The 24,773-nt window shown below is 48.5% G+C and overlaps 2 protein-coding genes across 6 annotated transcripts in view; both read right to left on the reverse strand.

The window, feature by feature from the left end:
• IGDCC3 (immunoglobulin superfamily DCC subclass member 3) overlaps positions 1–15,225 on the reverse strand; it is a 102,472-nt gene extending 87,247 nt beyond the window's left edge. Inside the window, exons 1-2 of one of the 2 annotated variants that reach the window (XM_039557894.1) lie at positions 15,020–15,225; positions 4,821–5,126 (exon numbers count right to left, since the gene is read on the reverse strand). In XM_039557894.1, coding sequence (XP_039413828.1) covers positions 4,821–5,126; positions 15,020–15,086 — 373 coding nt within the window. In that variant the 5' untranslated portion in view covers positions 15,087–15,225. The remainder of the gene's footprint in view (positions 1–4,820; positions 5,127–15,019) is intronic. The other variant, XM_039557895.1, reaches the window with a different exon arrangement.
• Positions 15,226–18,879: 3,654 nt separating this feature from the next.
• IGDCC4 (immunoglobulin superfamily DCC subclass member 4) overlaps positions 18,880–24,773 on the reverse strand; it is an 88,865-nt gene continuing 82,971 nt past the window's right edge. For all 4 annotated transcript variants that reach the window (XM_039557784.1, XM_039557785.1, XM_039557786.1 and 1 more), the window contains one exon: positions 18,880–23,827. In XM_039557784.1, the coding sequence (XP_039413718.1) occupies positions 23,291–23,827 (537 nt within the window). In that variant the 3' untranslated portion in view covers positions 18,880–23,290. The remainder of the gene's footprint in view (positions 23,828–24,773) is intronic.

Consider the following 24,773-nt stretch of genomic DNA (forward strand, 5'->3'; position numbering starts at 1 on the left):
ACGTAACACCAAGAGTTAAACTGCACGAAAATGCAAATGACCATTAGCAAAAAAGTTTCTGGGAGTAAAAGGAAGATGTCTCTAGAACTGTAACTGACACCAGGGCATACCTTTACCTCCAGCACATTTTGCACCAGTAAAACAAGGAGTCACAAAAGTATCCCACTTCCACCTGCAAAAACAGGTTAACTTGTCCTAAGCACAAACGGTAGGCAGGGCTCTGCTGACAACACAGATACTGTACAGGCACAAGAGAAACCAACAGCAAACCCACATGTTTAAGGTCTGCCTTGATGTTTTGAGCTGAGACTTGCAATCTGCATCCAAACAGTGGCATTGCCCAGGAAATACCTTGGTGACAACTTTGCTGTCACCTTATTTAAACCTTAATTTAAAATGCTAACTTCATAATGAGTGGAACAAAACTGTGTAAAAACATTTCCCACTCTAATCCTGGTTTGATCCCCCCCAGTATGGCCTTCTTTTGTAATTACATCCCTTTGTGATCTCACTCTAATGCCTTGTATTGTGACCCATAAAATAATCAGCCCCCTTTGTCTCTCCCTAATCCTTTTAGACTTCCTTCTTGTCTCTACACTCTTATAAATGCTGCCATTATTTGGGCTCAGCAGCTCTTCCCACCACCCCAGAGCCTGGAAAGGGGGCTGCAGGTTAAACCCTGAATATATTCTGTGCATAGGAGCTGAAACGATGGGAAGATCTTTGCTGCTTTAAAATCCCTATGATTCCCAACCTCCTCCCCTAGCCACACAGCTTGGCAGGGAAACCAACCTGCAAGTTTGCATATGCACCAGCCCTCCCCACTTCTATATTTTGCCAATGACCTGAAGACCTTTGGCCTCGAGGTCACAGTGGCGAGGGTGTTTGTGGGGACAGCATGCTTGTCTCCAGGCTGGGCAAGAGGAGCTGCTGCTGCTGTCTGCAGGGATCAATGCAGAGGGGAGTCACAACATCTGCCTTGCCCAAGCTATCAATCCTGCCCTCCTGCTGGCAGGGTAAGTGCCACGGACAGCCACACACAGTGGGATGAAGGAGCAGAATTTGGGGCAGGATGCAGAAGGAAAGGGGATCAGGGAGCTGGGAATGGCAGAGGGATGTGTGCTGCTATGCTTGACTACAAACCAGTCACCCTGCAGCAAGACACAGTGAAGAAAATGTCTTTACAAGCTCAGATCTGTCCAGAGTTATTATCAGGTCCTGCAGTACTTCAAATACTGGGCAGGTCCAATTCACCAAACTTCAAGAAATCTCTTTGGCTCTAAATTGCACCATTGACTTAATTCTCCTCTTTCTTTTTTTCTTTTTTTTTTAAAAAAAAGCATCAGATCAAACAGGGAAAATTGCTGCTCTCAGGCTGGATACGTGCAGAGCCTGATCCGATACCCAGTTTGATGGCATTTCCAATTAGTGGTAACTGCTTGTTATTGAGTGATATAATCAATGGGTCTTACTCCACTGGCTGGGCTGTGATTTATGATGATGTGGAGCCAGGTCCATCAAATTACAGCATCAGCAAAAAGGGCTGGAAATGCCATGAGATGACATGATCGGATCAAGTGAGGCCACATTAAGCAAAGAGTGGTGATGAGAAGAAAGGTGGCTGTGTTCTGGGTTAGCCCACCTTCCAGAGGAGCGGACTCTGGATGTTACAATTGCTCAGAGGGTATCTTCATCCACAGAGAGCTAAAGCGTGTTCAGCTTCTGGCAGGCACAGGGGAAATCCAGCTCCTCAGAGACCTGTGAAAACACAGCCAAGCAGTGCCTCCAGAGAACACTCTATGAAGCTGATTTTAATTAAGACGGCTTGGAGTCATGCAAAATTACGAAACTGTCATTGAGAGACAGAAAAGATCTGCATTCAATAACCTGGTCAGATTATAAAAACATGTTGCATTCCACAACCTTTTAAACCAACACACCAGGGTTTGAACAGACACAGAAACAGCAACTGAAAGAATTCCAACCAGGGTGTTAGGCAGAGGGTAGAAATGCTGAGGGCCTCCCCACCCAGCTCAGTCACGCGTAGGCTTCTTGCACACTTGTGCTTGTTCAAAAGAAAGTTACACTACGAAAATATTACCAATGTATTTAGCACCTGACCAGCCAATCCACAAACCAGCCAAGGTCCACTTCCTTCCGCTGAGTATCTTCAATTAATAATGGCAACATACAGAAATACCTCAGAATTTAATTAAATAAATTTAATGAGTTAATTTTTAGGATGAAGGGTTTAAGATGCACCCGCTCCCTGAGGAAACTGCCGGCACCTTGAGCCCATCAGGGCCGCACGCGCAGCGGCTGAGAGCAGCATATTCTTCCAGTTAAATTTTACTCAATGCCAAGTGTTGAAGTAAATTTGAAACATAAAAATATGATATCCAGCCCACATTTCCTGAATGCAAATATGTACATTCCTCCGAGCCAAGAAGATTATATTCCAAGCAATAATACAAAGCCAGGGTCTGTAACGGTGATATGAGACTAACAGCCTGCCTTTGAAGACAGCGAAAAGTGCAACAGAGCTCTCGAGGGGCTCCGCTCTGTCAGATCTCTTTTATTCCTCAGTAGCACAGCCTTGATCAACTTTCAAGATTTTTGTTTGTGAAAGGATTTTATTTCTCCTTTGCTTTTGTGTTCAGATGTCAGGCTCAGAGGGAAGAGGAGCTCAGCACTGGGATGAGGTTTTACCCATCGGCAGTATTTACTCTGCTCCGCAAAGGTCTGCTTAGCGCTTGGGTTTTTTTCCCTTCCAAGCAGCTAGCACCCATTCCTTCGATGCAAAGGTCCCTAAAATGGGGACAATTACCCTCTCCTTTGACTTGCTGATTGGGACTTGGAGCAAGGAAAATCACTATCTCTTGTGTGTAACCACTCTGAGACTTTGCGGCTCAGGGCACAACTGTGATTCATTCTCAGGAGATTTCATCTACGATTAAGCAGAGTCCTAAGTGCAAGAGTGTGTTCCTGTGGCTCAGGCACAGTGGGGGAGCTTGCCCTGAGCAGCACGTTACATTTGCCCACAACATCCTGTTTTATTCCCATTATCTGCGGGCACCTGTAGCATCAGGGCTGGGGGGCCCCCTGCTTGTGCTGGCTTCACCCAGACCTCTTTTCAGGGCTGGCAACAAATGAAGCCTGAAGCCAGAATAGAGCCCAGAGCATTTTCAACACAATCTCTTTTTCACTTTGATTCATGTGAAACTATGGCTACAAAAGGAAACGCTATTCAGGGACACACAGCACATCACATACATATTGATGCAGGAGCCATGATAACAGTGTTTACAACCCACAATCTCAAAGGTAATTCCTCTGGCTCTCATGCCTCCAGTTTACAGGTCCAAGAAGTTTGGCATTGTGCTTGTGCATCAGTCAGCTTCCAGCTCATAAATGCCAGAGCCATTCACCAAAAGTGCTCCAAGGTTTAGCACCACAAGACTGACAAGTTTGAGATCCAGCTGCTAATCTGGCACGGCCCCAAAGCCCTTGGCTCCTGGACAATGTCACTTCTTACACTCCTGAAAAGCTAGGTTTGCAGATGGCCACTTCATGCACTCGGGAATTGTTATACACAAGGGCTGGAGTGTTCCCTTGGTGGGCTGCCAGCCGGCCCTGGCACTGCAGGGAGCGGGCAGCAGTGCTCCAAAAGGCCCCCCACTTTGGGGAATGCAGACAGGACCTCAGCCACAGACTTTGCCTTCACTTTTCCTGCTTTGCACCAGAAAATCACAGTGATATTTGCAAATGCAACAGAAGCATTAGTAAGTGACTTGCACAGAAAGAAGAGCAGTAGCCATCTCCCAAACAAGCTGGAGAAACCCTTCAGCAAAACTTAACAAACCCAAGTGTTCCACCAGGTCTCGCGGCCGTACCATAGACCCATTCTCACACTCACATAGAAATTACACCCAGCAGCAATTCTGGTTGAATGCCAAAATGATCAGTGGCTGCACTCCCAGAGCCCCCAGACAGTCTGTGGGCAAAGCAGGCCACCAACACAACAGGGACAGAAACCACCATGACGCCCAGCTCTGCCATCAGTCCTGGGACAAACACCAACCAGCAACCAGAGCTGACAGTGGAGAACCAGGAGACCCAACAAGCCCAACCATTCTGGCCAGGGCAATGCAAGAGGCTAAAGCCAGGTAGTGTGCAGGGCTGGAGTCACAGCCTGCCCTGGAATTCTTTCTCCCCCACCTTTAAATTTCATACCCTCACTGACATTTTCATCTCTCTCCTCCTCCTCCAGCCTCCCCCATCAGACAATCTGTCTGGTGTTGTTAGCCTTGCCCCCAAAGGCACTGCCACGCCAGGTAGTAAATAAGACTTTGCTGCCTCTACACTGCCAGCATTAAATAACAAATGAAAGATACCATGACCTTCAGGAGGTCTTTGCCTACGGTTTGGGAAGCTCTGCCTGGCAAGCAGAGCCCAGCTGTGCTGCACAGTAAAGGGGCTTCCAAATTCACCGCAGGAGACACACAAACCACAGACTACTTCACCACATGATTTGATTGTAACTTACACCTCCAACACAGAGAATTTACTGTTAGAAGGTGGGTTTTAGTTTTCTACCCAAGAAAGCTGATGAGCTCTTCTTTCACACTTGGACAGCTACACAGATTAGATGCCAGCCAGATTTTGACACCAGCTCCAGGATTTTTTTCTCTTCCTTCTTTTTAAACCCCCCCTCCATGAAAACCCAGCACCCACCATGCCACCCTCCCACTTCCCAACAAAGCCAGTGCCCCTTGTGGGATTGCCCTGTGAGGTGGGGGTGGCACAGTGCCCGTACTTACTTGCTGCCTGAATCTTTGCCTTCCGGCTCACCACCAGCCCGTAGTGGTTCTGTGCCATGCAGTCGTACTCGCCTTCATCTGAGGACCCATCTCCCCGGACCCTCTGGAAGCGGGAGACGTAGAGAGACCCGTTGGCCAACATAAAGGCATTCTCACTGTCCAGGATCATCACACCATTCTTTCGCCACGTGATGGTGATGGGCTGGATGCCCTCCACCTGGCAGTAGAGGATCAAGGGTTGCTCCTGCACAGCTATGTCATCACTAGGCTCCACAACGAACGCCAGCTCGGAGGAACGGCCAAAATCTAAAATGAAGAGAGAAGGACAGAGTCAGCAGTGTGTCCATGAGTGGCAGCAAGAGTCAACTGCTCTGGCAGCTAACAGGGGATGATGGAAACATTTTGGATGGGCTACAAGGTGCAAGTGTTTCAGAGAAACACAAAACCCATGGGCACGCTTTGCCTCCCAAGGCTTTGCTCTCAGAACCTCAGGGTGCAATTTCTTAAAGCAAAACCACAGGCAAAGTCCTTCACGGCTGCCTTTGGAGGCTCCAGTGAAGGTGACAGGCAGGCACACCCCTCCAGCAGTTTGCAAAATGCTAGCTCCACTCCATACTCCTCTGAGGATTGCCTCTTCAGCTCCCATTGCAGGTGTGCAGCATTAGACAACTAAAACCTGCACAAGCACAGGGTGTCAGCCATTCCCAGCGCAGGAGCAGAAGTGCACACCAGTGCCAGAAAGCCATTCCTCTCCCCCCATAACCAGGGAAAAGCGTGGCAGAGGGGCTGTGCCATGCCCCAGACCTGTTTGCAGCACAGCCGGTGGGGGTGAAGGGGGGATCAGCAGCTCCCGATTCAGACCATATTGCTACCGGCATCTTCCCGACACGTCTCCCGCTTGGCAGAGCAGGAGGCTGTTTGCCTCTAGCACACAACACCGTGCCCTTCTGTCACTTTGGTCTCTCTCATGCTGTAACAGGCAAAGCATGGTGCTATTCAGGCCTTAATGAAGAGCAAGTTAAGCACCAAAATACAAACGCACAATGTTCCAGCTCAGCCACACAAAAGGTTTCTTGCAAAGCAATTACACTAAACAATGTCCACGAGAGATAAGTTATTGCAGACTTTGTACCAACAATAGGCAAACCCTCACTTCCCATCACACAGATACGTCCTAATTTACTTCTTTTGCCAACAGAACATTTAAACGCTCTGTCTTTGGCATGTTATGCTTCACTTGGTCACAGCATACCTTTTGAGGGTATAATTTGCCCTATAGTCATGAACAGACACTACAGAAGATGACAGAAATAGAACTATTGCTTAAAGATTGGCCAAAATACCTGCAGACATGAAAGACAAAAAGTGACCAAGAGACAGGAGTTATACAGATATTTGAAGGCTGTAAATGCAGGGATGGAGGTGAACTGCGCTTTTTTGAAAGAAGAGCAATGGTGAAGAAATTCCAACAGAGTAAGAAAACTACAGTTTCATCCAAATATGGAGAAAGCCTTTCTAACAGCTCACTTATGCATTTGGCCCTTCAATGGGTGTCTTCCCAACCTGTGATACAGCTTCTTCCCTCTTTCACAGGCTTAGTGGGACCAACTCCACAGATGCTCACAGAATTGGGATGCATACAAGCAATATCTCTTGGCAAACACCAGCCACAACACAGGCTTTGTAATGCCTGTCACTCATACAGACCCCACCAAGGACAGGATCCCCCCATGCTAGGCTCAAAACCAGGGTGGAGGGCAGACTGTTAATGCATGGTAAGAATAACAGAAATGAGAAGAGGCAGTTACACTAAAGAAAGAGAAGGAAAAAAAGTGTATTTTCTGCTCTGCAAAGCCAGTGAGATTTTTTTCTTTCTGTAAATCCCGACTGCTTTCTACGGCAACTTAAATTGGATTACGGGGGATAAACATTGAGTGCAACCTGAGCCGAGGCAGATGGATGGAGCAGACAAAGACAGCAGTGGTACTGCAGGGCCAGGCCAAAGGTACTGCCAACAAGGTATGAGTGTGTGCAGGGAATGGACAAACCCCACTCAGTGACAGACACCTAAAATACACACTTTATTAACCCATTAAGTCTTAAAATGTCAGGCTAGCTCCAGCCATCTCAGTGATCTATCGCTCACTGTGACTTCTTTTTTATGAGATAGCCCTGGGGTCCTCTCAGCAAGTCAGACTGCAGCCAGCACAAACCCATCAATTACTTTTTTTTGGTGAAAATTAAGGAATTAGATGAATGCTCTGCATTTTTCTGCAAAGTGGTCAGAGTCTCAACACCATGCTGGGGCCCCATTCCCTGTGTAGGTGCTCTGGTGAGTTAGGTAGGATAAGGACCCTTGCATCCTGACACTGAACCAAGAGGGACTTTGACTCCAGAAAGATTGAAGATTTCAGGATTTAGCCTAACATGCAATCAGAAAAAAATCTTAATTAAATAAATGCCCCATCTTCCCCCAGCACCCCTGCACTCTTAGATAAAACAGCTTATTATTATATGTACAATAAAAGGAAGAATCAACATAATTACATGCCCTTCCCACAATTGCTGTCATTATAACAACCATCATTAAGGCCTGTGATTGGAGATAATCATGTTTGCCTCCATAAACATTCGGTCTGCATCCTCACTCCAGGCTGCTTGAACTGCAGGAGTGATGACGCTTGTAATTAGGACTGGTGTCCTCAGACACTTGCTGGAGTGGGGATGGACACTGGTCCTGGGGTTTCCTTGGGCTGGACTCAATAGGAGGACTGTGCCTTGAGGTGTGACACTGTGCAACTGATTTGCAACCTGTAGACACCTTACAGTGTCCAAAAGTACCCAAATTCCAACTCAACTCAGGTTTTTCTCATGGGATGCGTATCAGTCCTTGAAGAAAGCCCACTGCCACTTTCCTGGAGTTTCAGGGCCAACTAACCAGACATATGTGGAAAAGCGAGTTCACGCGACCTGCAGATTTGGGAGAAGCCAAGCTCTGTCTTTCACCTGTCTCAAAGGCAGACTCTGAACACAGAGCCCTCTTTTCCCAGGATGCTCAGGATGAGAGACAAAGGGACAGACACTCCCAGAGGAATCTCCATGGTGGGACAAGAAGGTTCCTGGTGCTTGCTCTAGAGGTCAGCTCAGCTGAGCCAGAGGGAGGGCACAGACAGAATAAAGAGGCAATAGTGGGGGAGAGGGGCCCAATTCCATCAGCATAAAGAACTGATTGCATTTAGCAGTGAGGCATGGAAATGATGCTGAAAAGTTCGAAGTAAAACACTCCAAAGGCCCATGAAAATAGTGAAAGTGTAATTAATTGTGAAATAGCAAGGAAATTGCTGAGGCTGTGCACATTCACTCAGGGAGTCTGAAAGCCCCATCCCTCTCCAGCAGCTGGCTGTGTATCCAAACCCTGCTAATCCCACACAACATCCCAGGTATCTCCCAAAATGGACTGTGAGGCAGTGTGGCTCACAGCCACTCCCTGCTCGAGGCAGGAACTGTACAACTCTGCTTGTGGCAGCTCGAGTTTGCATTTGGAGCCAGGGTGTCAGGCAGGCAGCTGAACAGCCTGCTTGTCTCGACGCTGGCAGCGCACGAGGGAAAACTGCTTTGCTTTCTGCAAAGGGATGGAAGGAGGAAGTGTGATTAGCTCTGATATAAAGGCCATAAGAAAATTACTGGAATCCTCATTCTACAAGTCTCCTTTTGAGAAACATTTACCATCTCCCTGAGCAATACAATATGTGACTATATGTGCAAATATTTAACAAAAACTACTTCCCCTATTGATCAAGCAGACAGGCATACTCAGAGAAACCAATTAGCACTTGTGCTTTTGAACCAAGAGATTTATTTAGCGCTGAGAGAAAGAACTTCGAATTAATGGGAAGCTTAAAAGACACTTTGAAGTACATTTAAAAAAAAAATAAGTTTAATTATTTTTTACTTGACACTGTGATTCACATTCAGGTCTTCAAAAGAACTTGCTTATACCCCTATATTGTCCTTTTCCATTTGGGAAACATGATTTTGGGTTTCCCTCCTGTGCTTCAGTGACTAATCTCACCGCTCTAATTAGCAGTGACATCCATCGCCAAGGACCTCAGTCACATCCTGGCTCATCCTCCTGGACCCCATCCAGACCCGCAGCCAACAGGGCCATCCCTGCCCTGGGAGCACACGCTCCTGACAGATGAAGCCCGTATTATTACTCCTGTTCTAGACAGGGAACATTAATCACAGAGGGATGAAATAAGCTGCCAACAGCCCACTCTGAGCTTGTGGCAAGGCGAGATACTGTGGGAGCAGTTGGATCCACCCTGCTCTTCCTGGTGCAGCATCGTCGGGAGCACTGCTGGGGAGACCAAGGTAGCACCAGCTCCTTTCTCATCACACCAACAGCACGACATCCACCTGCAAATTGCCTCACATCAGCACAAATTTGCCCTCTTCTGATTTACTGTGTTTATTCCCAGCATAACGCAGCATAAATCAGCAGCACAACCACCACCAAGGATAACCACTCCAGTCCTGCTCCAGTAAAGCCAAAAGAAGATGCGCAGGACCAGAAGACTTTATAGTGGGATCCAGGTGAGTATCAGGACCAAAAACCTGGATGCAGGTTGGGCCATGCACATGAAAAACAGCTGCTGTTTTTCCAATGGTGGGTTGTTTTTCATTCAAATCCTTCTGCAAATGGGAGGATATGGAAGAAAGAGATATATGGACCTGAAAGATATTCTCCAACAGATTATAACAAGCTTCAGGCTGATGAAATTGGCAGCCTAAAAATCCAGCTGGTGTCCTCTTAAATCTCCTTGAGGCTGACCCAGACCCTAAGGAGAAAGCACTGCACTGCAGTAAAGTGCAAATTGGCTCTTTAGGGCATCCAGAAAATTTACATTTAAAGAAGAGGAGAATAGGCTGTAACAGGCCCCACATCTTGCTGGCAGTAAAGTTTACTAGCTCAGATTTTTTTATTCCCTTTCCTTTTGGACGGGAGGTTATATAAAGCGATTTTTCCATCAGAGAGCATAAACCACATCCACTAGTTAAACGACTGCAGGAGGTCTCTGACAGGGATAACACAACCTCTCAGCCACCTGACAGAGAACCCAAAAACAGCCAGCCTCACTGCCCTCACTGAGGACACAGATTTTAGCTGAGGAAGGCAAAGAGCTGAAGAGCCAAAGAAGTTGCCCCAAATAATTTTCAAATGTTTGAGACCAGACCGAGCAAATCCCAGGAGGTCACTTGTTGAACACTGTGGAAGCTGGAAGCATTCACAGCACAAAGAGCCTTTCTAGGACAAGCTCCAAGTCCTTGTGGGTTCCCCCATCTCTAAAGAAAGCAGGATAAAACCTGTTGGTATAGCTGGAAAGGGCAAAGACCTTTCCTGAGCTAATTACCCACAGTAGCTCCATCCACAGTGAGGCATCCCAAGAGCATGGCAGCAAGCTGAGCATAGGATGTGCTGTTATTTGCACTCCCCACGTTTCACAGCCCTGACCAGATCACAGCCTCACCTCAGAGGGCATCAGTGACACAAACACAGAGCAGGAAACAACCGCACACAAACAGAGAGCGAAGGCACAGCCAAGATGGGAAATGCTGTGCCAGAGCCAGGGTCCCTCCAGGCTTCAGCTCCTAAGGCTGCTCTAACGTAGAACAGGGGAACAGCCAGTTTCATTCCCTGACCCTGCAGGAAAGCATCAGGGAGGTAGCTGTACCCACAGCCGGGCCCTTGCACAGACCCAGCAGGAAATGGACTGCCCAAGTGGTGAGTGATAGTGCCCGTGGATCAGAGATGGTGGCTGGGATGATGGCACAAGGCTGCCAAAAGAGCGCCTTGGCATCACAGCGCCAAACCCCACCAGCCAGCACAGCCCTGCCACCAAGCCCTTGAATTTCATCTTGAATTCTGGCAGGCAGGGATGGCATCCAAGGAAAGGGAAGGAAAGGTCTTTCTGCAGGAGGAGAAGTTAGTGTGCACATGAAAAACTTTGAAACTCTTAATTGCATCCAGGGGATTCAAAGCAAACTCAGCACTCTCTGCTCCCCACCATCCCCTCCGCCTTACCACCTCCCACCCTGAAATTCAGGATGGAGGATAGCATCTCCTTGTTCTTCGCAAGGAACCAAGCACTGCATGGATCCCTGCTCGCTCCAAAACCAGTGTCTTGAAACATGAGCTCTTCTCTCCCCTTTCATGTACTCTCAGGTTTCAGCAGCAACGACCCTTTTGCAAAAGCATCTTCACAGCTCAGCAGAACCATTCACCACAACCTGCATCCCCTGACTTGCCATCAGCTTCATCAACACAATTTCATGTGCAAGAACAACAAAAAAACCAGGCAGCAAATCCTTGACTCTACTCTGAAACTGGTTTTAAATTACCAACGCAGAGCAGGTCTGGGTTATTAAGTGACTGGGCTGCTCTCGAGTGGAGGGTGTGATGCAACAGTGACATCTGATATAATAGCAAGGCCAGATCAGTGTGCTCTGTGCTTTCCTCATACACTCGTCTATTTGCCTCTCTCGTCTCTTAAAATGCAATTATTGACATGTTCGCCTCCTTAACCATCAGTTTTATATGCTTGCCAATGACTCCTGAACATGTGTAAACAATTATTTTTATTTTCTTGCAAAACCAAAATGTTGGATATTCTTTTGGATAAGCAGACTCGGGTAGATTTTCATGAGCCCTGCTACATAATTTATTAGTTTCTAAACTCTGTAAAACTAAAAGCTCCACTAAAGTTCAAATAAGTTTGTGATTTCAAAGTAATTTTGAATGGACTATTCCTGTTTCTGACTAATGTTACTTGATTGATTTAAATGGGAATTCTTAATCTGCAGAGGGAGATTCTTGCATTGTTTAGTTATTTAAATAGAAGGAAAATATCCAGAGCCAGAAGCCCAGAAGTGCAAAGCAAGAAATATTGGGGGGAAAAGGGACAGAGAAAGGGACAGAGAAAAAAGCATCTGATCTGTCCCAGATCTGCTGCAGGCTGCAAAATGAAGCACATGGTCTGCTCATCCCATGGGTTTCGAGCAGAGTCTAAGGGTCGGTGAAGCAAGGGACTGGCACTGTATTGGGTCACTGCTTGGCACTTCACATGCTGTGACACAGGACCTTTGAGAAACAAGGAAATCAGAAATAAAAAAGTTCAGGCACCCAGAAAAGAGGGAGAGAGACTTTCTCATTTGCACACATAAAATGAGAGTAGTTTTGCAGCTCTCTGACGGGCAGTGCTGCTGCTGAGCTGCTCCACGCTAGCCCATGCCAGGCTGACAGCACATGTGCCAAAACTGGAATTGAAAAGGATGGAGGGGAGTGGGGAACCAGGCTGGAGTCCTGGATCTGGGACCCTCTGCCCAGATCCTCTCCCCTGGAACCCTCTGCCAGCTCCTAAGTGAACATGGGAACTGGGTCTGTGCAAGATCCAGAGCCTGGCAGGTAACAAGAAGAGGCACAATTACACTAGCTTAGTATTTCTGACTCCCTTTCCAGGGAGTGGTGGGGCAGATCAGAAGGAGAGCAACCTGTCCTGTTGCCCCCCCTCTCAGCTTGCTTTATACGCTTCCAAAGTTTACTTTTGGCACCATGATGGCCCCAGCAGGCACTTGAGTACCACGGGTACGGGTGGCTGCACTCACAACCCTACACCAGCATCGCACCGAGCACAGGTCCCAAACGCGGTGCACACAGATATGGCTGTGAGATGCCTGCCCCATTTCATGGGCTGCCTGCTGCCTCCACGCGGGAAAATCACGTCCTGAGATTCTCCTGTTGAACCCCTGAGAGAGACGAAGCCCAAACGTGGGCTTGAATTTCATACACAGTCTCTGAGTGTTACTCGGGGAAATGATACCTGATACTCTCTATGTATATTAAGAAAAAAGACAGGGTATTACAGCAATTTAGGAGAAAGCAATCCTTTTCTTGCGTCTGAAAAAAAGACAACAAAGCCATACAGAGTAGAAATTAGTGAAAGCTTATAGCTTCAATAATTTAGAAGTTAAGCCTACTTAAATATAAATGACGATGTTTAATTCCAAGGCTGTTACTGAGCAGAGCCGGGGAGCCTCTCGTATCCTATGCCTGTCTTTGAATGCCGGGCTCAGCAATAACAGACAAAAGCTGTCCACCACACAGAACAAAGAGATCCAGGAAATTTAAAAAAAAAAAAAAAAGAAAGAAAATACTGTCTCGCTGCTGAGCCCACTCCAGCATGCTGACCAGCAGCTCCCAGTGCCTGGTTCACAGTCGCCAGACCAGCATTTTGGGGAGTTTGAAAACCACAGGGCTGGGAGTGGAGCATCGTGTCCCGCACAGCACGGCACTGCTCCGACACAGCATCCGTCCCCGCGGCGAGGCTGCTCCGGCGCTGATTGACACCGACGCGGGAGGGTTTATTAAACACAGCAGAGAGCACAAACACGTTACCTCGCTGTTAACCACGTCGAGAGCGCATAAATCCACTGAAGGGGGGAAAAAACCCTCGGAACCAAAAAACTTTGACAATGTAGCCAAACACTCCTCAGCGGGGCCAGCAAAACACACCTCAAAGTCAGGAGCCGCTGACCCGCTAAGGCGCAGCACAAACAAACACACAAGGCAATTTGGACAGCAGCAGGCGAAAACCTAGACACAAATTCAACTTGCTAAAGTTCTGCTTTCAAGTATTCACTTCGTTTCCTTGCCTCCCTCCCTCCAGGAAAAAAAAAAAAAAAAAAAGTACTTTTTAAACCATCCTCATTGTACTACGCAGGAATCTCAACATAGTAACAAGACCTGCTTCATTACATCCACTTTACAGGTCACTTCTATTTTGTGTGAGTTACACTGGCTTCTCCTCCTCGCGCGTCTGCTACGGACCACGTGGCGAGATTTATGATACTACTAACCCACAGCCTTGCTTCCTAAACACCCCAGCAGCTAATCTTTGATAAATCTAACACACACTTTTCTCCCTCTGACCATGCTGGGCTGCTTACAGGTTGTCTTTTTTTAGCAATTCATAAAATAATCACATAATGGTTTGGGTTGGAAGGGACTTTAAAGACCATCTCGTTCCAACCCCCCCCCCCCCCCGACATAGGCAGGGACACCTTCCACTAGCCCAGGTTGCTCAGCTCCTACTTTTCCTTATCTGTAAGGCTATTAAGAGACACAAGAACAGAATCCACACGAATATTTTGCTGCAGAACAGCATCTTTCTCAGATTAGACCTATGCTTAAGTAGCATCACCAGCAGAAGAAAAACCCTGCCATTTATCAGCAGGACACGTGCACAGTAGGTCCAGGGAAAGCTCCCTTTGATGTTCTGTAGTTCGGCCCTGGTTCGGTGGACTGCGTTACCAATGTGGACAGAGTTGGCATTACAGGAGAGCACAATATACTTGCAGGTCTGAAGTTGCTCGCCCTCATCCCTGCAACTTGTCTCCCAACATCTCTTCTCTGTCGCTATCGCCTTTGCTGACGAACGCGACGCGTCCGTCGGGCGCTGCCTCCCGCTCCCACCGCGGTGACGATGCCAGCTCTTAGGATCCGGGAACGGCTGGATGCCCAGCCACGCCACTGCCCCGGCAGCCATCACATCCCTCCCCAGAGCTAGCGGTGCGGGCTCGAGCTCCACAAACACCACCGTCCTTCCCTAGAGCCCCCCGCACAAGGGGTTTCCAACTGGAAGCACAGCTCCCAGGGAACACTTCGGGATCTCTGCGGGTGAAGGCGCTGGATGGGCTGGTGCGGAACTCCGCAGCCCCAAGCACGTCTCCCGCTCGCCCTCCCGGGGGTACGCGCCCTGTTCCCGCCGAGGGTTGCTGACCCGCAGGGACCCCCACGCCGCACCGGCGGACACATGCGGAGCTGTTCGGCCCCGTTCAGCGCCCGCGGCGGCCCGGGGCCACGGGGACGGGCTGAGAGCGGGGCTGCGAGTGAACGCGGACGAGCGAGGCGAACCGGGACCGGCGGCGGGGATGGGGAGGAACAAGGGGACTGAGGACAAGCAATGCCGCGGCCACTTCGGGGGTGATGAGGGGACGCGAAGTGCTGGAAGGACAGACAGACGGACGGACGGAGCGGCCGCGGGGCGAGGGCGGCGGGGAGCGGCGCCGGTGCCGGGCGCGGCGGCGGCAGGTCCGTGTCCGCCCCCCCGCCCGCTGCCCCAGGCCAGCCCGGCTCTTACCTCCGCGGCAGACAAGGAGCAGTAACCCCAGCAGACAGGCGGGCAGCGCGGAGCCCGGCGGAGCCATGGCATCCCGGGCAGGCACGCTCGCCTCCCTGCGCCCCACGGGGACGGAGCAGCCCGCCGGCAGGGAGGGAGGGGACAAGGGAGGGCGGCCAGGCGAGAACCACCCCCAGCTGCGGGGCAGGGGGGGGGGGGGGAAGGAAAGGGGAAAAAAGGGGGAAAGCGGCTCTCAGCGGTGCTGCCCTCGGCGCGAACACGCCGCCGCGCCTGGCGGGCGGGGGGCGGCGCTGAGGGAGCGGGGCCGCCGGCGGGCGGGGGGCGGGCAGCGCCTTGCGCCATCTTGCGCATTCGCCGGGGCGCCGGCAGCGCCGGCCGGGCTGAGGGGCGGCCCCGTGAGGGGGCACTCCGCGCCCGGGACCCGCGAGGAGTGTGCAGGGATCCTCAGGGGTCTGCCTTCACCGGAACCCCCTCACGGGGCTCCCGTCACAGAGCTCCCGTCACAGAGCACCTCTCAAAACCCACTCACGGGTCCAGCTTCACAGATCTCCCCCTTGTGTCTTGCTCACCAGAGCCCCTTCACGTTTCTCCCCTCACAGGAGCCCTCTATTCAGACCCCCCTCATGGGTCTCCCCTCACTGGTGCCACTTCACGGGGCTTCCTTCACAGGGCTCCTCTCACCAGTGCCACCTCACGGGGCTACCCCCTCACCGGAGCCGGTTCAGGAGTCTCCCGTCGTAGGTCTCCCCTTGTGTGTCTCCCTCACCAGAGTCCCCTCAAGGGTCTCCTCTCACTGATCTCCCCTCACCGGTTTCACTTCCCGGGGCTCTCTTCAGAGAGCTCCAGGGATTACTGGGAACATCGGGGGCTTTCCCTCACCTGTCTCCCCTCACTGGGGCAACCTCGCAGGAGCTCTTCTGAGCTGGGCTTATCCCCCCTCTGTGCTCCTTATTTTAATGCTATCCTAAAGTGACTTACCCGAGTCAGTAATGCAGGTGTTGGACCAGCTTGCTCACTCTGGAAGAGTCCCCATGAGGAAGGACCCAGTAAGGGATGAGTCTGCTCCTAAATCCTGCCACAGCAGGATTATTTGTCTGCCCTCCTGGCATGAAATGAGGATAACGTGTCCTTACCTGGCTCTCAGCCCCAGCACCCACACAATATTTTGTGCCTTCCAACTGATCCTACCCTGTGCCTTGGCCCATGTTCTCCACAAACATAACTTGTATCATCACTGTCAGCAGTAAAAGCCATCTCTGCAAGGACAGCTCCGTGTTTTGTGGTGTTTGCTTGGCAAAAAAAGAACTAAAATGAAATAAAAGTCGATCCTAACTAATTTCTTTCCTCAGACTAAAACCAGATTTTGTGGACCAGGTTACTAAACCCTGTAACCATTCCCAGAAATCTGGTGAAGAATCCCTTGTGAAGAGGAGCAATGCGAGGCTCCCTTGGATGGTGCACCCTGAGTGTGTTGGAGTCAGCTAATGGGGAAAGAAGACATCACTACATCTGCTCCACATTAAAGCTTCCTTCATTTAGTGGAGGGCTGAGCTGTACGAAGTTGCTTTCAGCTGGGGAAGAATTTGCTCTGGCTCCGCCAGCCTCTTGGTAACATTTGAATTTCTGCACTGTCCCTGACCTTTTGGCAGCAGCCGTGCTCTTGCTCCGACTCCCTGGCTCCTGCCATGGGGCCCCATCAGCGTTTCTGTAACGCTTGAAGCCATCATGGACTTGTGGCCACTAACACTGAGGATGGCTTGTGGGAACTAGTAATTCCAAGAGAAATTAAGCACTGTGTGCTTTACAGGGCTCTTTTCCCTGTGAACCACAGATTTTGTGCGCTTTTGCTGCCGAGTGCCCTGGCAGGACCCAGGGGCTGGGGGAGGTAGGTACATGTTTAGGCTGTTACCAAGTTCATCCCCACATCTTGTAAATGACACTGGTGAAGCACTTGTGGCACATTCAGAAATGATCCACTGCTGCCAAACAATAGGACTTGTGTGAAAAGCCATGAGATCTTTTAGGGAAAAGGCAGGTTTGGGGCTTTTGGAGCCACCTAAGAGCAGGAATTCAGAGCACTCACGTTTTTCTATGCTCTGTAAGCATGAGGGCTTAGAAAAGTTGCTTTGTACTGGAGGCAGGAATTTGCTTATCACACTGCGAGCAGAAATTGGAGCCTTTGGAAAAGCAGCAGGATTACAGGAGGGACGGTGTCCAGCCCAAACTGAGGCTCCAAACCCTTTCCTGTAGAGCAGTCGATGGGTCCATTTCTCCATCCCCCTTGCTGCTGAGGGGCACAGGATCTGTCTGTCCATCTGCCCTTCCTCTCCACAAGGTTATCCTCCAGGAGAGCTGCCCTCAGAGGGCATCACTCACCCCTCAGTCCTTGCACAGCAAATTTCCATCAGCTCCAGTCGTGCTCCTGATTTACACCAATTAACTGCAAACGGAGGTCCCCAAGACACCATTAGTAGTTTCAGCGGATGAAGGGGGAGATTAACTTGTCTGAATTCACTCAATTTATTATTCTATACGTAATTGTGGTTAGCCTGCCTGCTAACAGCCTGGGAGCTTTTCCCTTACATACATACATGCAGGGTTTTAGCATCTGTTTCACGGTCAGTGAGCAACAGGGAGCAGGAGCCAAAATCGTGGCACCCACTTTGAGGCACTGAGCCCAAAGCCATGCCAGCAGTGGTGGGACAACCCTGGGACCTGCTTCTGGAAGCTGTTGCCCCAGCAGAAACTCTTTTCTCTGTGTCTCTTGAGGTTCTGTGACACAACCCTGGCCACCTCTCTGCATTACACATCCCATTGTCTTGTGCTGTGCCGTGTTCCAGAGGGCTGAGCTGGGCCACACTCTGCACCAGGCAATTGTAACTCACTGAATTACCTGAGACCACGAGAAACCCAAGCCCACTGTAGTGGTATTTCCAGCTGCATCCTTGCACAGTATATCGGGGTGATAAAGGTTGGGAAGAGAAAGAAACACAACCAGACACTTTGCTCTTCACTTCTCTCCTGTAACAGCCATGTCCATCTATCTCTGCCATCCATTCCATCCCACCATGTCTCCTCTCAGCAGCCTCCAACCAGCATCCTATGCTGTAAACTAGGAGCTGGAAGAGTGATTTGCAGTCACCCATCACCCCCTCCAAAATCCTTCCTTGCTTGTTTGTGGGGTTACCTATCATTAGGAGAAAGACTCATCAGAGCTACACAGTCTGACAGAGTTCCCTTCAACCACTATCAGAGGACACTGTGCTAAGTGCAGATTTATTACCTCTGTAATGCAGATAAAATGAGATTTTATGGCTCTGTAGTTGTGGCAGCATAAAGTAATAATGGAAGATATGTACTGAAGTAGGGAATGCATCCCAGGAAAGAAGGGAGATGCACAGGAGGTTAATGGTGTGTCCTTGGGCACTGGCAGGTATCCTCTCGTCAATCTCGCTGGACACAAGCCATCGAATGCTCAGCCCAGTCTGCCATCCAAGAGAAGTCTCACCACTCATCTGCTAAGATGCCTCCACTTATTTTTCCCATTAAAAAATTCCCCAGCAAGATGAAGCATGAAACTGGATGAATTTTTTTTTTATAGGAATCAGTTCAAAACTGAGAAAGGAGCAAGCATCCAGAAATGCCTAATGAATACAAACTCTGCTCATGTCTGAAATTCCAGAAGAATCCCTAAGGAACCAGGTACCCACTATCACCTCACAATCTCAACTTCACAGTGATGAGCTCTGGTACTGAACTGGTGTGAGCATGAATCCTGCATTCTGCTCCCACCACTGCTTCTGCTGGCAAGGTACAGCCTGGCACAGCTGGAACAGACTGAATTGTGAGACAAATTCCACTCTTTTTTTAAAACATTTTATTAATAACCCATTAGTTAAGGAATATAAGGACAATGTCTTCTTACACTTTAACACTAAAGAGTATTTGTGGAATAACAACAGTCTCTGAAGAAAGAAAGTTATAATAAAGTACAGCATGGAACCAAACACAGACACAACCTTCAAACAAGATCAAGTTCTGGTTACACATCTTTATGCACTGTCCAGAAATGAAATTTAGCTTGAAAATACAAGCAAGGGAATGCAGTAACAGAAGTAGATGGTAGATTTCTGCTGGCTAAACACTACTTTTCTAACAAAAGTACTGATTAGAAAAGACACAATGATTCCTTCAAAACACCTATTACTAATGAGATCAAACCCATATACAGTGTTCTAGTAAAATGGTTGTTTTCTTACACAGCGTATTTAATGGGCTGATTGTTAGCTAGTAATGTAAAAAAATTCTCAAACTCTAAATTAGAAGTTATCTCACTTGAACTATTTAAACCAGAACTTTGCTGCCTGTTAAGTAAGAAATCAAATCAACAAAAGGCTGATAGAGGTTTTTATCTGAGTTGCATGTTTCATATAATAAGAAATGAAAAGAAATAAAAGGATGAGAATTGTGACTCTCACAGCAGCATGGGGAATATACAGTTGTGTAGCCAAACAGTAACATTAATACTAGAAAATTATGCCAGTGAGACAAACCTGACATTTTAACAATGTAAAGCAATATACACCAGCAAAAAAGTTGAACAGCAATAATCTTTAGTGTTACTGAAAGGAAGAAAAGGCAGAAAGGAACCTGTTGTGCAGGAACAAATATTAAGCATGATGGGTAATTAAAGATATCAACAGTTTGTGTGCCTGTGAGAAATCTGCAAGAAAGCTACTTATTTCATGATAAAAAAATATATGCACTGGTTGTTTCAGCTTTACACATTAAATGTGTATTGTTTGTCTTCTTTGATTCACTTCCAGCTGAGACTGAAAGGTCCCTGCACGTTCAGGGCAAGGGGGACCTGGGGTGCAGCTGAGCTGGACAAGGACACCCAGCACTCTCTGTGGACACGTTCGTCCAGGGACAGGTTTGGTGCTGCTGCTCAGTGGTGACCTCTTGGCTCCAAGGGAACTGCCAGGATTTCTGCATCTCAGGTCTGGCCTACCAGCCCATGGCCACGACAGTTCCTGGACATTCAAACACTGCCAGCTTCACACCCTGGTACAGTTTGGTGAAGTGTAACGAGATCAGAACAAGCCTCAGCATAAGGTGACAAAAGTGTTTTGGGGACGTGTAAACAAAATTGTTTGTGCTCTGCTGCATCTCCCCAAAGCTCTCTGAGCCTGTAACTACTGTGGTGGTTTGGTGGTTGGCCTGAAGTGATCCAGGGGAATGGTGCCCCACTGTGCTGCTTGTGCTGGCTTCAGTGACAGGCGGGGACAGCTTTTAGGTCGCTCAGCTCAGGGCTGTAGGATTGCTGAAGTCTGTACAGGCAAAGCAGGGGGTGCATGTACAAGGGAGTGCCCCAAAACTGTGGCACCCTCCTACATCAGCCACCGGACTAAGCCTCCATCCCCTTCCATCCCCCTGGATGGAAAGGTTCATGACCTGCCCCAGATACACTGTCCAGACACGGAGCTGGAAGAACTCTGGTGCCCTGGTCATACCCACTGCTGGCCAAACTCCTCCTGGCACAGCCCTCTGACAGCCAGGAGGCTCAGCAGGAGCGGTCCTTCAGCACACTTGAGGGTGGGTGACTTGGTTTGGGAGGTGGAAGAAGTGACCAGGGGTTCCCTTGGAGTGAGCTTTCTCAAGAAGTGCCACCCTCCTTTTCTGCACACCAGCAGTGGCAATGTGGCTTGTGCAGCACCTGTTCTGTCACTGAGGAAGAGCAAGGACTCTTCATGGAACTAACTGGGACCTGCACAATGTCCCCCGACCCTCCACAGTGAGTGCCTGACATTTCCCAGCTGGAGGGTCTGTACCTCTGTGACTGCATCCGCTCCCAGAGAACTGGGAATTGCCCTTATTGCCTGCAATAACACTTCACTGCCTTACCTGTAACCCTGCTAAGCCATGAGTTTCAAAGTCTTGTGGCAGTGGGTTCTGGAGGTTATTTACACACTTCCTCTGCCCAGTTATGTTTCCTTGCCTTTCTAGCTCCTTGCTCCAGTAGCATACACACACCAACTCCTGCCTTCGCCTGCTCACTGGCACTGATTTCCAGTCTCTGTCCCACAGCATTCCAGAGTCATGGCTATTCAGAGCACGGAACAACATTTCTGAGACTCCTCAAGACACCAAGCAACAACTGGAGAAACAGAACAAGCACAATGACTGGAAATACAGCCAGTTACCAGAACAGTGTGACATACTGGGAGGAGATCCTGCCACTTGGGGAGAGGTGAAAGCTCCAATATCCTTCCCATAAGGGTACATGGAGGCTTGGAGGTTCTCCTCTGCTGAAGAGCTAGGAGCTAAAAGGGTTGCAGGGTGCTGCTGAAGTAAAGTTCTCCATGCTGCAGGCAGTGGTACCTCCACCCAGCAGTCACCATGAAAAACAAAATCTAAGGTCTTTTTCAGAATCTCAAGTTGGCACACAGTTTCCCCATATACCCTGGGGAGAATTTTAGTAAGAAAGGAGGAAGGTGGGCATCTTTTTCTTCGCTTTTTAAACAAATGGTCAGATGTCTGAATCCTCCAAGAAGGCAGAACATTTACCAAATACCCATGAACAGAATTACTGATCCTTGTTACCTCTGAGCAGCTGGTCCAATCTGTAGCATTTGCAGTCAAACCCTGCAAGCCTGGAGCATGACAAAGGTTAAAAAAGAGTAGAGAAAAGTCTACCCCTAGCAGGACCAGGCTGAGAGACATGTCAGCAGTAAGCAAACAGCATCAGCAGGAAGAGTCACTGGATGGTTTTCAAGCCAGACTGACTAGTATGAGACCAAAGATTGAATTTTCATTTTAAAGCTCTTGTGGTGCTCTGCTCTTCAGAAAAAAATCCACCCAAAAGCACTTCAGCCAGGTCTATCAGAAGTGACTGGAAAACTTCACTTGCTCATCCAAAGCTTTCAGCAAGTCCACTGCTTACAGAAGGCTGAGCTGCTCTCTGTAAATCAAAACCATCTGAGATGTCTCCACACGGGCACCCAAAAAAAGAGAAAAGAAATACATGGCCCCAATATCACAAGTTACTTTTGCAATTGCTGGTTCTTCTTTCTCTTTGTTAGTATAAGCTTGTTGAGGAAAGATGGATCGACATCCTGCCAGCTAAAGCAGTCTCCTTTGGCAGCTGCTGCAAAACAGTCCTACAGAGAGACACAACCTAACTCTCTGGCTGTAGGGAAGGTGTCAAAGAAACAAAGCAAGAGAGACATCAGATCTGTAGCACTATGTGTTAAAGAAGAGTCAACAACCAGTGCAAACATATTCTTTAGAAAAAGGCAGTATAAGAATAAGTTAAAACCTATAATGGACTATAACAAATGAGTAGATCTGCTGCTTTTTTTTTTTTTTTCTCCAACAGACATGAGGTAGTTGTGTTGTTAGGGAGGAAAAAATAAGGAAAGAGAGACGTAGTAAAAATGCTACTCTATACCACACACTATTTCACTCTATAAAATTAAATAATATAAAGATGTTCCAAGGAAATAAAAATACATGTTGTACATTAAAAGGACAGATGTGTACCTAAAATATTAGGTACAAGAACCGACATAAAACAAAGCCCAGGTTGGTAAAACGACCCAGACGCTGCAGAAGGTTCTATATAGTACAAGTTGCTAGAGGCACTCGTAGAGTGTGTAATAAAAGGCCACTACATCAGCCTGCTAGTAGTAGTTACTGCGGTAGTGCACACAGAGAGCCTGGTAATCCTTCTAACCACGGGAGGGCAGAAAAGGCTGGTGCTTACAGCTCACTGCCTTTGTTTCCAGGGCTTCCGCCCCCTCCCGGGACTCTTGTGTCAGAATCCATCCCGATGCTGCCAGGCAGTCGGCAATGCCTGGGCACTCTCCGAGGAAGAGGCAGTTGAGAAGGATTGCTCGGTGCACTTCGCCACTTCCCAGCATTAAACGACATCTTGCCAGTCACCTCGAGGGCTCTGGTGAAGTGATAGCCCCAGCCTAGCGCAGAAGGCTCTGTTCCATTGTGGTTCCACACCAGACTTTGGCAGACGGCTCAGTCCTGCTCCCACCAACACCCAGTTCCTCATCAGCTTTAGCGGGAAGAAGACAGGCCCTTACCAACCCACCTGGCTTCCTGAAGGCCTCTGTAGAGCTGACAGGTCCAAGCCCTCCTCTGATGAGATGCTGCACCTGCCCAGCTCCTGCTGGGGTCAGCGAGCCGAGGGCAGGCAGCACCTCACAGGGACAGGCCCTCCTTGTGCTTCAGCTCTGCTGTGATTAAAATCAGATAAGTTCACTCTTTGTGATTGTGGACATGTACCATGTTCTCAGATGCTGAGGACGGACTGGTTAAACCAGAGTTACTACAGAGCAGGGCCTCCTCAGGCGCCGTGGATAGCAACTGGCACTTGCCTGGCTGCATCTCACCCCTGCCTTCTTGGATGGAGTCCGAACCTCCACTCTCCACTGAATCCAGACTTTCCCCATGCCTGTGGAAGCCATTGGTGAGCCCATGGGTGCAAACAGCCCCTGGTTTGTCAGTCTTTGTGTCGGTACAGAGCAGCTCAGCCTGGGCCTGAGTCTCCAAATTGTCCATGCAGTCTACCAACACTTGGCCAGTGTCCTGCTGGGAACTGGGAAAGATGGGAAGAGCCAGCTCTCCCAAGGGGAGCTCTTCAGGCTCCTGGTCCTCGATTTCTGTCTCTTCACTCTCCAGGGTGTGCAGCTTGGAGTCATAGTCTCTGTCAGAGGCTGAAAAATCAGAATGGACAATGACGTCTGCCTCTACTTGGTGGAGGCTGGCTGGCAGGTGGCTTTTCTTTGCCTCATTCTGTTATCAAACACGGGGGAAATTTAAAAAAAAAAAAAAAGGTAAAGTAAGTGAAATTCAGATAATTGAGGCGGTGACCAAACCAAGCACTGAAATATATTTATTTTTAATCCCACTGAGTGCAATGGGATGTACACATGCCTCTATTAAGCATTATCTTGATATGTTTCTCAGGGCTTAAGTCTTAACAAGCAACTCAAATCACCTTAGAATCATTATTTCTATTTTACGTTTGAGAAAGCAAGTCCCAAGGGAGTGAAGTGATTTGCTCACAGTTTCTTGGCAGGCTGGAGCAACCATTCCTCCAAGCCTCTGTCAAAGACCACAATTTTCAAATCTCACCAGTCTGTTTCCATATTAAGGGCCAGATTTCTAGAGGCTGAGTGGGCATCACTGTAGGAAACTGGCTTCTGAGATAGATACCAGGGCTCCCTTCACTGTCCTCATTTAATTTTGGCTACATATCACAAAGTGTGTGTTTGTTAAAGCCCTGGTCACAGCCTGCAAAAGTGTGTGTAATTTCAAGCACTTTAATTCAGAAAGAAAACAGTAAGTTCTGCTCTGCAGTGCTTAAATGGAGTTTGGGCTACAGATCTCCACAAATCTGGCTGACAAGCAGGTCATTTTGTGAGATTATCACTTAATAATTTAACAGACAAATTATTGTAGAAGCTCACAAAGAGCTCTCTAGGCAGTCAACGCTCAGATTCTGGGCTGAGTGTGATGTAGCAGCAAGAAGACAATTCAGAGTATGGAAGTGATATCTCCTGTGTAATTTGCGCTTTCCATTGAAGCCAATTTTGAGCATCATTTACATATTTTAACACTTTTCTCTTTTGTTGACAAACTCTGATGGGTAAGCTGTGCTGTAAATGCTGCCCTGTTATTGGGCTGTAAAACACTGTCTTAACTCTATCCACAATTTTAATTACATCGTGTGTATAAT

This window comes from Corvus cornix, chromosome 10 (genome assembly GCF_000738735.6).
Source record: "Corvus cornix cornix isolate S_Up_H32 chromosome 10, ASM73873v5, whole genome shotgun sequence".
NCBI lineage: Eukaryota > Metazoa > Chordata > Aves > Passeriformes > Corvidae > Corvus > Corvus cornix.